General features: G+C 35.2%; 1 protein-coding gene across 2 annotated transcripts in view; it reads right to left on the bottom strand.

The window, feature by feature from the left end:
* CPQ (carboxypeptidase Q) overlaps positions 1-18,410 on the bottom strand; it is a 630,163-nt gene that overhangs the window by 84,388 nt on the left and 527,365 nt on the right. For both annotated transcript variants that reach the window (XM_031947017.1, XM_031947016.1), the window contains exon 7: positions 1,297-1,498. In XM_031947017.1, the coding sequence (XP_031802877.1) occupies positions 1,297-1,498 (202 nt within the window). The remainder of the gene's footprint in view (positions 1-1,296; positions 1,499-18,410) is intronic.

Below are 18,410 nucleotides of genomic sequence, written 5' to 3'. Positions count from 1 at the left end.
TCCACCTCAGCCTCCTGATTTTCCTGGCCTCCTTTAAGACTCAGCTCAAATTCCATCTTCTGCAAGAGAGTCTTAGTCACACCACTCCCTCCCAGTGCTAGTCCTGCTTTGAAAATTATACTATATTCACTGACACTTATACTGTTATATATTAAGATTTATATTTACACTGTATATATCTTATAGGTATTTAATTGCATGTTGTTTATCCCATTAAAATGTAAGCTCATTGAAAGCAGAGTCCATGTTTTTGCCTTTTTTTTGCATACTCAGCTCTTTCTTATCATTATATTATTATATATATTATATTTTAATATAAAATTATTATTTTATTATAATACCCATGCCAAAGTAATTTTTTACAACATTATCCCTTGCACTCACTTTTGTTCCTTTTTTCCCCTCTCTCCCTCCACCCCCTCCCCTAGATGGCAAGCAGTCCTATATATGTTAAATATGTCGCAATATATCCTAGATACAATATATGTATGCAGAACCAAACAGTTCTCTTTTGCACGGGGAGAATTGGATTCAGAAGGTAAAAATAACCTGGGAAGGAAAACAAAAATGCAAACAGTTTACATTCATTTCCCAGTGTTCTTTCTTTGGGTGTAGCTGCTTCTGTCCACCCTTGATCAATTGAAACTGAATTAGGTCTCTTTGTCAAAGAAATCCACTTCCATCAGAATACATATTCATACAGTATCGTTGTTGAAGTATATAATGATCTCCTGGTTCTGCTCATTTCACAGCATCAGTTCACATAAGACTCTCCAAACCTCTCCGTATTCATCCTGCTGGTCATTTCTTACAGAACAATAATATTCCATAACATTCATATACCACAATTTACCCAACCATTCTCCAATTGATGGACATCCATTCATTTTCCAGTTTCTAGCCACTACAAACAGGGCTGCCACAAACATTTTGGCACATACAGGTCCCTTTCCCTTCTTTAATACCTCTTTGGGGTATAAGCCCAGTAGTAGCACTGCTGGGTCAATGAATATTCAGCTCTTAAGTGAACTCAGAAGACTAGAACCCTAAGAGAATGGTAGAGCCATGTGGGATACAAGTTATGGGAAATGCTTGGGTTCAGCAGATTTTCCTGGATACTTCTCAAATCACAATATTTAGATAATTACCTATACTATCAGTAAATAGGATCACTTCTGGCATTTCCATCAGGTCATTTTGGAACAGAGCGTTAGAATTTCAAAAGTTGTGATTGTACAAATCAATTCACTTCATTTAAATTAAACATTTCTTTTTTTCTGAGTCAAGCATTCTTACCAGGTACTCCAGCTTTGATCCAGTAGTTAATGTCAGTTCCATCTCCATCCTCAAAGACTTGGGTGATATTTATGGGTTGTAGCAGGTTCATAACCTCCTTTATAATAGCCCGGGCTTTATCACTTCCAGTGAATGCCAGACCTGTGGGCATGAAATTGCCCAAGTCAGACTCCATTACCAGGCTGAAGTTAGAGATGTTGACCTAAACACAAGAGAGAAAACAGTTTAGTTCACATTCATTCACTTCAATTTTCTCTTGGGAATGTGCAACAACACCACAAATCCCTTACTCATTTGTTCCCATAATGACAAATTCTTTGGCTTAGAAGGGTTAATATCTCAGGGTCATACAGTAAATTGAGCAGGGCAGCCTGTAGTCTGGCAGTATTAGCATTTGCCTACCTCACACAATTAAACATTAATGAGGTATCTACTATATGCAATGGCAATTGGTTCTGGAGTTACAAATACAAAAAGGAAAATCACCTTATCTTCAAGAAGATTTCTGTTGCCCAGTTAAAAGTCTATTTGAAAAGATAATTAATGAAGATAATAAAACACAACTTAAAATAAAAACTGTCATGAAAATGTATATTCTCCATGACACATCTAACATTCAAATCGGGCTTTATGATTTGAAAAACACTTTCTTTATATTCTATCTCATTTGGGCTTCACAATGACCCTATAAGTGAGTTCTACAAGTATGAACACCCACAGATCTAAGCTGCATGTTCTGCCCCATTCAAAGTTTGGGTTCTTATTAAGTCTAGGAGATTTGATTTGAGTTTCTGATTCTGTTGTTCTTTTTGTTGAATCCCCAGAGTAGGAGGTAATAGTTCAAGGCCTCAAACACTAATCTCCCTGGTGCAAAACTGCAGAGCCCCATTCCCAGGTGGCTGACCTGAGCAGCCCATGTAGAAACTCTAAATTAAGTTAGCTGGAGAAGCACAGTGATGAGGGGGTAGTCTCTGTTTTCAGTGGGAGAGCTTAAAATACAAGATACTCTCAGCAGGTTACAGAGCTCAAAGGCACCCAAGTCTTAAACTTGCTTAGCTATTAAAATTCCACAAGTTTAAAGTACTTTCCCACTGGCAAGTCCATCTGTTTGTCAGCTTCCATCTGCCTCTTCACTTTGTTTGCACTGGCTACTATCATCCCAAGATACAATAAGGTGTTTAATGGTATCTTTATTTTTTATTATAACTATGGTCACTGAGTAAATAAAAAATAGTAAATTAATAATGCATCAGTAGGAAGAGCAATGGATTCAGGGTAGGAGGACCTGGATTCAAATTCTAATTCTCCCTATGCAACTCTGACCAAGTCATGCAAACCCCTTTGGTGTTCCTTTTCTTCATCTACAAAATGAAGGAGGTAAGGTAGATGGCTTCTGAAGTCACTTTCAGTTCTAAATTTATAATCCTATGATCCCAAGTAACACTTACTCTGAATTATATAAGGGAATAGATTTTAAGTCATTACCAAGAAGAATTTTCTTATAATTGGAGTTACTCAATAAAAAATGGTTTCTCTGTAAGAAGTGAGTTCCCTGTTGTTAGATATATTCAAGCAAAGGCTGTATGACTACTTGTCAGAGATATTATAAAAGTGACTTTTGCAATAAGGAGGACCTAGTTAACCTCTCAATCCCCATACAACTCTGAAAATCTATTCCCCACCCCCATCATTTATTCTACAATGAGCTAAATAAACACATCTATTAAGCTATTACTCCATTCAGAAAGAGCCCAACAGCACTGAACTAGAGATCAAATTTGAATTCTATCCCACTAGAATAACTAGTTGGTTCAATGGATCCAGTTCCAGGCCTGTAATTAGGAAGACTGGATTCAAATCAGTCTCAGTTACTAGCTGTGTTATCCTGGCCAAATCATTTAACCCTATTTGACTCAGTTTCCTCATCTGTAAAATGAACTAGGGAGGGAAATGGCAAAAGATTCCAGTATCTTTGCCAAGAAAACTCCAAAATGAGGTGAAAGAGTCAGACATGACTTAAAAATGACTAAACAACCACTGTGTCACTAACTTGCTGTGTGACATTATGTCAAGACAAATCTTCTCTCTCTGGGGCTCAGTTTACACTTTTTAATATAAAGGAAGGAGTTAGACCCATTCATCTCTAAGATTCCTAGAACTAATGTTCTAGGAATCTTTAATAGTTACACATAACTTTAGATTTCTGTAATTTTTTGAGGTTATATAAATATTTCTATAAGCTATTTCTGAGACTAAAAAGATTTTCTGATTTTAAATATAGAAAATTATTTGTGCTATAAGAAAATCACAAAACCTAAAAGGGGCTCTTCAAATATAAGCAGCAAAGTAAATGAGGTTTCCTCTTCCTGGTCCACAGGGCTATTTTTAGCAAGCTTCTAGACCCATGGGAACAGCTAACTTGGTTAGAAGACACAGTGCCTGGAACTATGGAGAAGAGTATATTTAATCGTGATTTCATCCACTACACCAAGTACATGTGAAGTTGAGAGAGGCAGGGAGATCCCTATTGTTAGGACATTCAAAAAGAATTACAGAAGCAACAGCCACAGATAATCAAATGGTAGCTGCAGAAGAGGGCTATGGATGCTATCAGTTGAAAGTTGTAGAGATCTTCAAAAAGAATGCTGCTCAGAAATAACAAACAAAAACTCCCAATGGCAAAGAAGTATTTATATTCTACTATAGGCTGTAAGGAGTAAACCGAGAGGTCATTATAGGATAATTTGAGGAGACAGAGAACACTAAAGACCAGGGAATCAGGTAAAGTTTCTCCTGTGAAGTGATACCTGAGATATTTCTTGGAATAATTTAAACAGCAAAAATGAGAAGGGAATATATTTTAGTATCGGGGCCAATCTCTTCAAAGGTTCTGAACATGCTGAGTTCTAGGAACAATAAGTAACTAATATGTTTGGAATCTAGCAAGTATAACAGAGAATAATGTTTTAATATCAAACTAAGGAAATAATGGGAACATGGTGGGTTGTATCATATAGAAAAGTCTTTAAATTTTCTAGATAAGCATTAATGAGCCACAAGTATGAGAAAAATCTACCCAGGTCCATATGTAATATGAGACTTTCTGACTTAAAAGGTAAGAGAAAAATAAAATAAATTCCAGCTGAGATAATAATTTGGAAACACCACCAATATAATGATGACCCAGAAGAAAGAGACCCAAAGCAAATGACATGGCATTGCTGTACATTCTACCCTTTCTTGCTGTTTTTGGTAGAAAAGAGGGTTATGCAGAAGAGGCCAGATATAAGGAATTTTCTTCCATAGTGATATACCTACTCCCTAATAAGCACCATAAAAAGAAAGACAGGTGGAAGTTCATCACTACTCTAGAAGTCAGAACATTTATTTATTTTAATTCATGTATTCACATTAACAATAAATGAGAGGGGAGGATTCTGGGAAGATGGCAGAATAAGGCAGTAAATTTTAAGCTCTCAAGATTTTCCTCACAAATAGAACACATTTGCTCCTCCAAGATGAACACAGACTGGTGAAAAATCAAGAAGACTTGGGGCAGAATAGGGGTCCTCCAAATACAACTCAAGAAGATCTAGGCCAGAGATTAACCCACGTGAAGTACAAAGAGCTCAAGGCTGGCTCACATAAACACCAAATGGGGAACCCTGGGGCTAGCTGGGTTGGGCTGGAGCCTTAGCAGCTAACCCAGAAACTTTCACTTCCCAGATAGGTAGAGTCTAAGGTCCTAGTCCAGGAAGACACAGAGAGAACCTAGGCTAATTAGGAATACCAGACCCAGCTATGTTGCAGAGATATGGCCCTGGGCAAGAAGAAATCAGCATACCCAGTGAGTGCAGAAGTAATGGGGCAGGGATGCTGCTGGCTGTGGGCACTTGCAGGAGGGAGTAGCTCTTGGTTTGGTGTTCCAGGTCAAAGAGGAGAGCTGAAGTGAAGCTAGAGGCACCATATCTCCACCTCACAATTAGAAGGGCTTACACTAATCCTTCTTATTTAAAAGAAATGAACCACAAAGACAAATCCAATTATAAAAACTTATTATGGGAACAGAGAAGACCAGGGTTCATCTTCAGAGGAGGGCACTGAAGTAAAGAAAGTTTCTTCTAACCCAAAGAGTAGTGGTAAATGGCTCCCTACCCAGAGAGAATTTACAGAAGAACTCAAAAAGAATATAAAAATCAAATAAAAGACATTGAGGAAAAAACAAAAAAAAAACATCCAAGAAAAACAAGATTATGGAAAAAAGTTATCCAACTACAGAAAAAAGATACAGAGTCTTAAAGATGAAAATAACTCTTACCCAGCAAAATTATCCACAAAATTAAATGAAAAAAAGGATATTATTTTTAAAACTTTCTTTTAATTAAACCTGAATTTAATAGAAAATTTAAGATCTAATATCCAAGAATAATTTCAATGAACTTAACCTGGACAAATTGTTTATTTTTTTTTTTACATGGAAATATAAGCCATATGTTTAAGATTGACATTAGTAATTATGTAGCTGAAAAGAAAGAGTGGAGCAGAGTTGAGTATAATCTCTCAACTTTTTGAGAGATTATAAAAAGCAAAACTTTCTATGCCAACATAAATAATAACTGTTATACACATGAAGTGCAGAGGAAGAATAGTCACAGAGTGGGGAGGAAGACACATAGTTCTGAAAACCTATAAATATTGGGAATGAGTTAAATAGACAATATTACCTAAATATCATCAAAGTTTAGCACCCTCCAAAATCTATGAAGAAATGAGGGTAGGGGGGAGCAAAAGGTAGGGGAAGAAGACAAGGGATGGATCCACGGGTGGAAGGAGGTTAAGTAATAGCAAGAGTTAGGGATAGGAAAGAAAAGATATACCAAACACTACAAAAAGAATCAGGAGTAGAATTTATTAAAATAAAAAGTATAGCTACTAATCATTGATCTTAGACAAAGTCAAACAAAGATTTAATCAACAGAAAAATCTACATTGTATGTCAGCAATATTAAAATAATTTTAGATGCATTTTTACATATGGGTAAATGCATATAGATATATAAATGTGTCTCAATATATGTAGATATGTATCTCTCTCTCTCTCTCTCTCTCTCTCTCTCTCTCTCTCTTTCTCTGTGTGTGTGTGTGTGAGTGGGTCTGTAGATGGGTGCAAAAGTGTATGTGCATCTGTGTATATGTATATGTCTATATAAATAGGTATGTGTTTAACTATAGCCTATTTGGGGAAGATGTGGGGATGAAAGGGGAAAAAAAGAATAAAGCAAAAAAAAGTGTGCAGCAGAGAATAAAAGAACAACCTACAAGACAGAAAAGATATACATTCATGAATATAATTTATTTCACTACTATATATCCTTTCTTGAAATGGAAATTTATTGTTAAATATTTTGAATCTTCCCTGAAGTTTTGCTAGACATGTGCCAATATGATGTTCTGTTTTATTTTGTTTCTATTTTCCTTTTCTGTCTTTCTTTTTTCTATTTGTTTTTTTCTTTAATGAAATAAAAAAAATAACTGAGAAGAGTTAGTTGAATAGTGGGTAGAGCCAGCCTTAGAGCATAACAGAATGATTTCAGTTACCACCATCTGATATTATAAAGGTAGTTTTCCTTTTTTTAAAAAAAATATTATTCAGTTTTACTGTTTTCAGTTCCTCTTGTCCCTCTTATACCCATTGAGAAGGTAAGGAATATAACACCCATTATAAATATGAAATTATGCAAAGCATTTCTTTATTTAATATGCTTGGAGGGGAATAAGAAAAAGGAAAATAAAAAGAAAATAATTGTTCCAATCCATACTCTGAGTTCATCAGTTTTTTATCTGAAAGAAAACAGCATTTTTTAAAATTGTTCTCCTGGTTTTGTTCACTTCAATTTTGCATCAGCTCATGTAAGTCTTCCCTGGTTTTTCTAAAAAAAAATTCTCTTCATCATTTCTTATAACACAATAGCATTCTATCACAGTCATATATCATGACTCATTCAGTCATTCCCTAATTGTTGGACATCGTTAAGAAGTGCTTTCTCCAGTGGCACTCAAAGCTATTGATAAAATTATACTTATTGAATGGAGACAGTAGCAGATGGAAAGTTATACTTGTAGCCAAGAAGATTTGGGTTCAAATTCCATCAAGTATACATATTAAGTGACGCTAGGCAAATCACTTAATATCTCAATGTCCCAGGTTACTGGGAATAAAACTACCAGCTGAAAATCTGATAGGTAGAAGTCTCCTTTGGTTGAGGGAGTTTACTCACTGACAGCTCCTTATATCAAAAGAATCACAGATCTGGACCAAAAAAATAGCACCCTGATTTTTATGTAATGCATTATGGTTTGCAAAGCACTTTGTATATATTTCATATGAATTTCACAATGACCCTCCCATGTAAGCACTATAGATATAATCTCCATTTTACAGATGAGAAAAATGACTGACAGAGTTGAAGTCCATCCGGGTAAGAAGAGTTGGATTCTTGGCTCTGAGACCTGTACTCTACCCACTAAACAACACTGCTTCCATCTAATGTCTATGAGACATTTGTGAGGTGATTTTCTGAGACAGAACTTAGTGATGAGATTAGGGTTATATAATAAAATATGACACCTCAACTGTAGCTACTGATGATGCACTATGGTGATGTCACTGGAGTTAATAATATGTGAGATTTGCATTACATTCAGACCTCATGTTCAACCCTTGTTTGGTGATGTCTGGTCAGCTTGGTGATGTCTGGTCAGCAAATCTGCCATGAAATTCTGCAATACTCATCAGCTTCCCCTCTTTTGTCTCCCACAACACACACACACACACACACACACACACACACAGCATAAAAACAAAAATAAAAACATACTGCCATAAAGGAGGGCTTCCAACATTGATCCCAGAACTCTTCTTCAGGGAAAGGAAAAACCCAACAGCCTAATTATCTACCATTTAGGTTAAATGTGGAGACTAGTGTAGAAGTGAACTGTTATGCTTTGACAGCTAAGTGCTAATGAGGCAGCTGGGTTCAATAGAGAGAGTCCTAGGATGACAATTTCCAGAGACCTTGCATTCTAGTTCAATAAATGACAAGTTGAGCCACTTTAGGGGAGAGTTAATCCTTCCTTCTTTCTCCCAGTTATTTAGCCTGGGCTTCTCCATCTGTAACCTAGGGATAATACCATTCTCAAGAGGAAAAAATAAGAATGCTTAGACAAGAAATGTAGCTACTTAAAAGAATAATGTATATGGCATCCATTCAAAGGACAGTAAGGTGTAATGGATAGAGAACTGGCCATAGTCAAAAAGGCTTAGCCATTTTCATCTACTGGCAGTCTCAGTACATCAAGCAATCTTACAAGATTCAAAGTCACAAAGAAGGTATTAGTCTAAACTTCCCACTGGGAATTCATTATACTAGTGAAATAATAGGTCCAGTTGCTGTTATTATTTTTTAATGTCATACATATGTCAAAATTATACAAGATTCCTTGAAAGCCATAACAAAAAATAGTAACTAATAGGTTTGTTTAACCACCCTCTTACAAACAAAGGAGGCATATGCTCCAAAGTTGTTTGCCACGATCATGAAGGAGACAAGTCAGAATTCAAAAGGAAGAAGAATCTCCTGCAGATAGTAGGGGGTCTTTTGGATATTCCTGTTTGTGGATGGCATTATGATGAATGCATTTAACTAGGACCTTGCAAAAATTCCTGGATTAGATTCATAATCATTTTAGTGAGTAGTGTTTAACGATCTACATGAGTAAACCAAGTAGATGAAGAATTCCTATTTTTCCAGTTGAATGGAAAGCCTATAGAATTCATCTAGCAGAGTGCATGCACACACACACACACACACATTCACACAGATATAGACACAGATATAGATGGCACATACTGCAAATGGACAATCAATTAGATCCAGATAGAAAAGGAAAGAAGAATGAATTGGCTTTGGGGAATTTCAACATTCTTTAAATTAAAATTTAATTTAGAAAATATTTTTTAATACCAATATTTTCCTGTTGATGTTATCTGGTTACAAGTCATAGAACCGAAACTAACAATCACCAAAAAAATCAATAGAGAAGTACAGTAGTGGATATGAGCAGACTCCAATACATTACAAACACAGAAATCTGAAGGAAGAGGAATGTAAAAGATGCCATTAAAGAAATGTATGGATGAAAAAAACAAAACAAAACAGGTACTGATCATATGGCTAGAGGGAAGGATAACAGATAGCAGTTCTTTATACCACTGAAGTCTCGGGTCCAATCCTTTTCTAATACATTGTTATAATTGGCATTGAGTCCCCGGAGTCAGGAAAACCTAGTTCAAATCCAACCTCATACATGTTGGTTTTATGATCCTGGACAAGTCACTTATCCTTTTTTATTTTATTTTCATTATTTGTAAAATAAGCTGGAGAAAGAAATGGCAAACTACTGCAGCATCTTTGCCAAGAAAACTCCAAATGGAACACAAAAGAGTTGGATCCAATTAAACAACAATAATAATGGTATAAAATAATAAGTATAAATTCTGTGCCCTCAAACAACAACCAAAAAAACTTCAGAAATGGCTCTAATACCATTAGATTAATGGGAAATAGATAAATCTCCCCTGGAGATGTGGATGGAGGAAGGAGGGCTTTTTGTTGCTCTTCTATCCCCTCCACTTCTTTGCAGTTCAGGAGGTGCATGGACAGGATGGATGCTAGGCCTAGAAGGTGATTTGCTTAAGCAAAGGGAGTAAAAAAAGAACAAATATACTTTCCCTGTTGACCAAATATTTCCTGCTGATGAGAAATAAAGAGCCCAAAGTAATAAAACTTGTTCTTGCTCTGAATAAGCCAGTACACACAGATATCAATGCACCACAGCTCTGGGACCACTAGGTAGAGAAGTGTTTGATTTTTACTCATGCTAAATTTTATAAGCTGCTGCTAAAATGATGGCAGCCTCCCATTGTTTTCTATTTATATATAAATGTTCACATATGTTTTCAATAAGAAACCTAAGAAAACAAACCACCCACAGTACACGACACTGCCTTTTCTCCTCATTTATAGAATCACTATCTAATTGTTAGCACATGGAGAAGAGGCCAGACCAAAACTTCTTTGGACAAAGAATTGGGGATGAGCAAACCGGATCATTGAAATGTTAGGAATCTCTGCTTCTCTAGTAGGTCTTCATCAACATCCTTGTTCCTTATCCTGCAATGAGTAATTGAGTAATTAAGGCAAACCTCCCATGGATTTGGACAGCAGAACACCATAGGTTCCAGCAGAAGCAGCCTGCATTCATTCATGCAGCCCATTTTAGACTGTAGACTCAAAAAATGTTTGAGAGGGAAGGGGCCTTGGAGATCAGCCCATCCCATATAACTCAATATTTAGGGTGTCAGACAAAAAATATTTCATGTAACTGAATATTTTATTTCCTCCTGGAACAGGGCTGGGTTTGCCACTGCTGAATGAAACAAGCTGAGGTTGGATTTGTTCCGGTGGATAATTTTTGAAGAAATTAATAGATACACAGAGCTGAAGGATGCCCCATGGATCAGATATTAGCTCAGCTGCTCTGTGTCCACTTAAAATCTGCATTTTAAACCAGCATGCTAATTAAGAGCTGTTGAAATTGTCATTCAAAGGCTGGGCAGTTACCGCAAAGGTTAGCATTCTTTATGATGATCTGTGGGAAAGCCTCCACAAGCAAAAATGAAGAACCTTGACCTGGGCTTGCTCCAAATTCAAAACTCTTAATATTTTTCTCTGTCTTTAAGGGTCATATTATCCACTCCCCAGAGAATTTGGTTAACTGTAGTCTAACTATATTAATAGTCTTAAAAAAATTGGAACACCATATTAAATCAAAACATTTAAGGTAAGTATTGGCAGCTAGGTGGTTCAACGTATGAGTGCTAGATTTAGAGCCAGGAGGACTTCAATTCAAATTCTGCTAGTTGTACCCTGGACAAATCACTTAAGCTCTTTAAGATATGGGGATATCTTTCAGTTAATGGTGATAGTAATAGCACTTATCAGGATTATAGTGAGGACCAAATGTGATAACATCTTTGAGATGTTATGTAAACTTTAAATTGCTATAGAAATGCTAGTTATTATTAGTAAGAGTAATAGTTATTAGGTTCTAGAAAACACTTTCTTGTGTTTTTAGAGGATTCTAACATAGCAATATTCTGAAATGTAGAATTAGAATTTTCAAATAATTTTTCCCTTGGAAGATAAAACAAAAACAAAAAACAATTAAAAAACCCCAAACTCCAGACTTATCTTTTTTGTTATAAAATGTTCATTGCATTGTATGCCAACTTTGATTCCATCCAAATGACAAGGGAATTTTTACTTCCAGTTAATCCCGCAATTAATGTAGTCATTAAAGAATGAAGCATCAGTCTCAAATAGGCCAACAAAGTCCACTGATTTGGCTCAAGAAACTAACATGTTACAGGCGTTAGTGATGTTTGGTCAGCTGCTTGCCTTAAGTTGAGTTTTCAAAAACATATTTTCATACAATAAATGTGCTGAGTCACTACACACCATCTTCTCTACCTGCAGCTGGGATCCTGGAATTTCCAGTTCAAATGAAAGAGGTAGAAAGGAGATAGAGTGAGACAATAAGCAACCTGTGCTTCTTCACAGATTTTCTAATGTTTCTTTGTTTTAAAACAAGCCATCTCCCTGCCAGACACAGTCAAGAATAGTGTTTCCCTTCAAAGCTGACTGCTGAGATACTTATAGTGTATGGCTCAGCATTTGACCCTCTGACACAGTGTCCAGAACTCAGCTTTGATCCTTGGTCTTGCCTACCAGAGGAAGAGGCAGAAAAAGGCATGATGACAAAGTGGAGGTATTCAAGTTATTTTTATTTGACAGCTAACCTTGTTTCAGCTTCAGGAAAATGGGCAGTCATTGTGCTGTTACATGAAGGCTGAAATAGAAGACATCTATTGAGATGTAAGTACAGTCTTAGTTCCAGACAGGAGAGGAAAATGAGTGATTTCTTGAGGTCTCCTTCTAGTTTTGGGATTCTGGGCATGTGTACAGAGGGATGCCTATGTGTGACAAACCTGTGTTTACCAGCAATTTTCCAAGATGCCATCTGAGGCTGCCTTGATCTCAATGAATACTCCTCTCATGCTGGTTACAGTCAAAGAATAGCTCTCTAAACTTATTTAAAACAACAACAATAACAACCCACATCAACCCTTGGTGAATATCACTATGGTAACAATGGCAAATGAAGAAGCTTATGGAGAAATATGGCAAAAACATATGCTAAAAATCCCAAGTGTTTGTTTGGCAGGAAAAAAAAAGATAAAAGAAGACAATTACCAGAATATTCAGTTGATGCACTTAGAAAAAACTCAGATGGCAATAATGTCAATCTTGATTTCTAATTTTAGTCCAGCACAATGGAAGCAACAAGATGGCATAAATGGGAAGGAGAGAGAACAGGCTCAAAACAGATGTCAAAAAGCAACAGCAGGAGCAGGACTCTGAATCTCACAGCTGTGAATAAAAATTTCATTCCTTTAAATACTTGGATTCTCAGTAGCTTAGGGCAAGAGTCTAATGTTGTTAAGATATAAAACCAGGCAAATACTTCACTACAGTATTGGAGAAGATGAATCTCCAATTGAAGCTGGGATTGCATTAGCAATGTGCCCCTGCTTTCACTGGCCCATAAAGCAAGAAGCAAATTGTCTCAGTGGGAAAGCTTTTTGGAACTTAAGAGTTTTTCTATACAGCATCTTGACACCCTAATAATAATAACAGCAGCTCATATTTATGGGGAGCTTTAGGGCTTACAAAGCACTTTCCTCACAATAATTCTGCAAGGCGGGTAGTACCACAGTTATTTTTTTTTCCCATTTTACATATGAGGAACTGAGATTCATAAAAGTGTTTGCTTTTATAATGAATTGTCCATATGCTCATAGCTAGTGTCTTAGATGTGTCCAAGAATCATACAATAATCGAGATAGTACCAGGGATTTCAGTGGTCAAGAGATCCAATCCATATCTGAACAGGAATCCATTTTACAACATGAATAGAAAAGCTAGTTCATTTCATCACTATTCCAGAGTGGTCATTATTCTCTACCTGAATTTACTCTACCTCTACCTCTACTTTCCATAATAGAGAATGAACCCATTAACTTCTGAAGAAGTCCATCCACTCTGCTTTTGGGCATTTTAACTATGAGCTATTCTCCAGATTCTAAGATCCTATGATACATGGAAGGTTTCTCCTCCACTTTTAAAAGCATGTTGTATCTGTTTTCTCATCATAATTGGTGAGAAAATGAACATAACTTTGCCTAGCCCGTATTTGTTAGCATCAGAATAGATGATGCTTAATTTCCCATTCAACAGTCCATCTAAGCCACCTTGCCATCTGTCCTGCTTCTCTCCACCTGCAGTAGCACCATTAGGCCCTGACCTAGAAAACATTCCTTCAGGTCCAGGAGGAATGAATCCACTCAGCTTTGGAACTCCTACCTTGAGGTTCAGCTGTGTTGATCCTTAAATATGTGAGTGCAAGTTTGCCTAGTACACTAAATCTGGCTGTCCTCCTGACTACCAGACCATGTTTCATATCATATCCAGTTTCCCACCCCAAGACTTATTCTGTTCCTTAGTCATCACTCCCTTATACACCTTTTCTTTTGTATTAGAATATAAGCTCATTATAGTGATATTGTGTCACTATAGTTACTTATATTACTTTTGCAATATTTGGTACATAGTAAGTACTCAAAGTTATTTTATTTATTTATTCATTCATTCATTCTTCTAAAAAGGAAACTGCTAGACATTTGATTAGAAGGAAAACAAGGGAATGTGTGGAGAATATTAATATTTTAATATTCCTTGCATCTTCTCCCCAAGATGGAAGACCAAACTGCATGTTGTATACATGTAGCTATTAACTGATACTAGTAGGAGCATGAATGTAGTCAGCTCTGGATAGATACCTGGGATCTGCTTTTATCCACTATTTCTTGCTTGTGCTAAGAGCCTCATTTTTTTTCTACTAATTCCCATGACACTGCTGTGTCAAGTGTTCTTTCACTGGAAAAAGAGTGACTTTCCCATGTTTCTCTTGAGCTTTTTACATCTTTACTTACTCAGGTATATTTGATCTGCACTAAAAAACTTTCTGGCAATGCCTTAATCTAATGAGTAGTGGCCCATTTATCCTTGATTACTTTCTCTTATCTTTTTGTCAATCAAATTTCATAAATTTAGACCTTACACTTAACCAAGCATTTTCTGGGCTTTTTTTTTTTTTAATATGATGCTGAAGCAAGGATGTATAAGAAACTGCTAAAAATCGAAAGCCAGCTATTAAACTTGCTGTGGAAACATTTATATATCAGAAATCAGAAAATTCTACAAATCATAATTTTTGTTGATCATCTAGACTTAAGAAAGTGATGCAAAAATATTAATGTAGATTACACTTAAAAAAGGACCTACATGTGCAAAAATGTAGTAGCTCTTTTTGTGGTAGAAGAGAATTGGAAAAAGAATGGATATCCATTAATTGAGGACTGACTAAACAAATTGTGCTACATGAAGGTAATGGAATATTATTGTTCTATAAAAATGAGGAATAAGCTGATTTTAGATTTACATGAATTGATGCTGAGCAAAACAAGCAAAACCAGGAATATGTTGTACACAATAACAGCAAGAATGTACAATGATCAACTATGAAAGGCTCCGTTCTTCTCAGCTTCAGTGATCCAAAGCAATCCCAATAGACTTTGGACAGAAAATGCTGTCTGCATCCAGAAAAAGATCTAAGGAGAACGAATGTAAATCAGTATGTTGTTCACTTCTTTTTTCTCTCTCATGGTTTTTCCCTTTTTCTCTGATTTTTCTCTCACCATGATTCATAAAGCAATATATATTAAAAATAAATAAACTTAACTACAATAAAAACGCAGACATGACTCAAAAGATTTAACAATAATAAACTGGGTGATCATGGCCAAATCAGTTAAAATCTAAGTGTCCATTACCTCATCTGTAAAATGGAAATAATACTGTTGTACTTGGTTCACAGGGCAGTTGTGAAGATTTGTTTACAATAACATATGTAAAGGATTTTGCAAATTTTAAAACACTACTGAAATGTCAGCTATTTTTATTTCACAAGGTGAAATAATTGATAGACATGAAATCTGAAATTTTTTCATTGTACTATCCGATAGGTTTGTGAAATTTCATCCAGGAAAGGCTGACAAAACAGAAAAAAAGTATTATATATACATTCCTACTCAGGTGCTAAACATTTATCAGAACACCATAGTAGTTTAATAAGTCTAATCTGCATTTATCAGATTTCTAACAAATTCCTAAAGCAAGTTATTGCTATCCTTATGTCTATCTGTGAGAAAGTAAGTGTACGTATTGTTTTCCTTTTATAAAATACCTCAGTTTCTGCTTTCATCCTCGAGTTTGATCTTTCTTTTTATAAATATATTTTTATTTCATTAAATATTTCCTTTGAATCTCCTTTGAAAATGTTAACATTCATTTTAAATTTTAAGTTCCAAATTCTCTTTCTTTCTTGCCTCTCCCTTACCCCTTCTGAAGGCACGTAATATAATATGGATTACACACTTAAAGTAATATGAAACATTTTTCCATATTAGTCATGTTGAAAAAGTAAACAAAAAAGAAAATGAAAAAAGTATCCTTTCATTTACATTCACAGTGTATCAGTTAATTCTTTGGAGGTGGATACCATTTTTTATCATGGGTTTTTTGGAATTGTCTAGGATCATTGTCTTGATCAAAGTGGCTAAATCTTTTAAAGTTAATTATTATTATTATATTTACTGTAACTGTATACAATATTCTTCTGGTTCTGCTCACTTCACTTTGCATCAGTTTACATCAGGTTTTTCTTAAACCATACTTCCAGAAAAGTATTCCATCACAATTACATAATACACTGTTCAGCCATTTCCCAATTGATGGACATACTCTCAATTTCCAATTCTTTGATACCACAAAAAGAGCTGCTAAAAATATTTTTATACAAATAGGCCCTTGAATCTTTGTCCCTCTTTAATCCCTTTCGGATAGATTTAGAAGTAGTATTGCTAGATCAAAGAGTATGCGTACTTTTATAGCCCTTTGAGCATAGTCACAAATTGTTCTCTGGAATGATTGGATCAGTTCACAACTCCAACAGTGCATTAGTATCCCTAGTTTGCCACATCCACTCCAATATTTATCATATTCCTGTCATATTAGCCAATCTGATGGGTGTGAGATGATATCTCAGAATTTTTTTTAACTTGCATTTCTCTAATAAATAGTGTTTTTAAAGTATTTTTTCCTCTAAGTTTTGATTAGCTTGATTTCGTCTTCTGAATACTGTCTGTTCATATGTTTTGACCATTTATCAATTGGAGAACTAACCCATATTTTTATAAATTTGATTCAGCTCCCTATATATTTCTGAGAAATGAGACTTGTATCAGAGAAACTTGCTTGTTTGCATTAATTATATTTATGCAAGAGATTTTTAATTTCATGCCTTAAATTTCACTTAATTTCATGCATAATTTACTTATGATGTCACCCTTTATATCTAAATCATTTATCTATTTTGATCTTATTTTGGTATACTGTGCAAGACTGAACTTTATGTTTAGTTTCTGTCAAACTATTTTACAGTTTTCCTAGTAATTTTTGTCTTACAAAGAGTTCTTATCCCTAAAGCTTAAATCTCTGGGTTTGGCAAAGATATATTACTATGACTATTTACTACCGTGTGTTGTATACTTAATTTATTCCACTGATCTATCACTCTGTTTCTTAGCCAGTAACCAGATTGTTTTGATGATTATAGCTCTGTAACAATTTAAGATCTACTACTGCTAGGTCACCTTCTTTCACATTTCCTCCCCCCTTCCCCCCAAGAATTGGCATTCTTGACCTTTTGTCCTTTCAGATCATTTTTTTAAAGTTCTATAAAATAATCTTTTGATAACTTGATAATTGGCATGGCACTGAATAATTATACTTAGGCAAAATTGTCATTTTTATTGGCTTGGCCGACCCATAATTTATCCAATTATTTAGATCTATCTTTATTCATATGAAAAGGGTTTTGTAATTATATTCATATAGTTCCTGGGTCTATGGTAACAGGTAGACTTCCAAGTATTTTATATCATCTGAAACTATTTTAAATGGAATTTCTCTGTCTCTTCCTAGCAGTGATCTTTCTTAAGATGTTTCTTTTCCACAGAAGAGAAAATTAAGATAATTGAGAGAAAAAAATTAAAAAGTCTGGCTATGGTAGTCAAAATTGAATCTTACCATTTCCCCTTAGATGTTGATATTGATTAGAGGTCTCTGGAAGTATGTATAATATATATTCCAGAAATATTTTAGGCTACAATCAAACTGAGATGATGAACATTTTACAGTTTGTTATAGTTTTATGGCCCTTTTGCCAACCCTTCTAACCTGAATAAGAAACTTGATATTTTTGGTAGAATAAGACCTGGCAATTGTTGGATAAATCTAGCTTTTGAGAACACTGTGAAAATATCAAATTCCATGAATTAGTGTAGCTGACATCTTATCAGATTCATTTTAGTCATAAAGAAAACCATGAAGAAGAGTTGTGTGTTTGATTTATGCGTATCTACCTAACTTAGCCTTGATGGCTTTGTAAGGATCAATTAATTCTGCTTTGAAGTTTTCCTATTAATGACTTATAGTTCACCATTTGTCTTAGAGGTACTCCTAGGCAACCTAGTTTCAATGAAGCTATGTCTCTCTAAAGAAAGCAAGTTAAACAAGACATTTCAAGATGTGAAGTTTTATGCCTTGAATGTCTAGGCACTTAAGTGATTAGTATATACAGAAAGTTAGATTTAGACTGGAAGGTCTGAATCCAAATCTTATCTCACATGCTTACTAGCATGTCTGACTTTGGGTAAGTCATTTAATTTTTCGCAGTGCCAGCTTCATTATCAGCATGATAGGAATAAAAATAATAAGAACTAGCATTTTTATAGAATTCTAAGACTTGCA

Source organism: Sarcophilus harrisii, chromosome 1, assembly GCF_902635505.1.
Source record: "Sarcophilus harrisii chromosome 1, mSarHar1.11, whole genome shotgun sequence".
Lineage (NCBI taxonomy): Eukaryota > Metazoa > Chordata > Mammalia > Dasyuromorphia > Dasyuridae > Sarcophilus > Sarcophilus harrisii.
The sequence above is the reverse complement of the archived record's forward strand: the minus strand, read 5'-3'. Positions and strand labels throughout refer to the sequence as shown.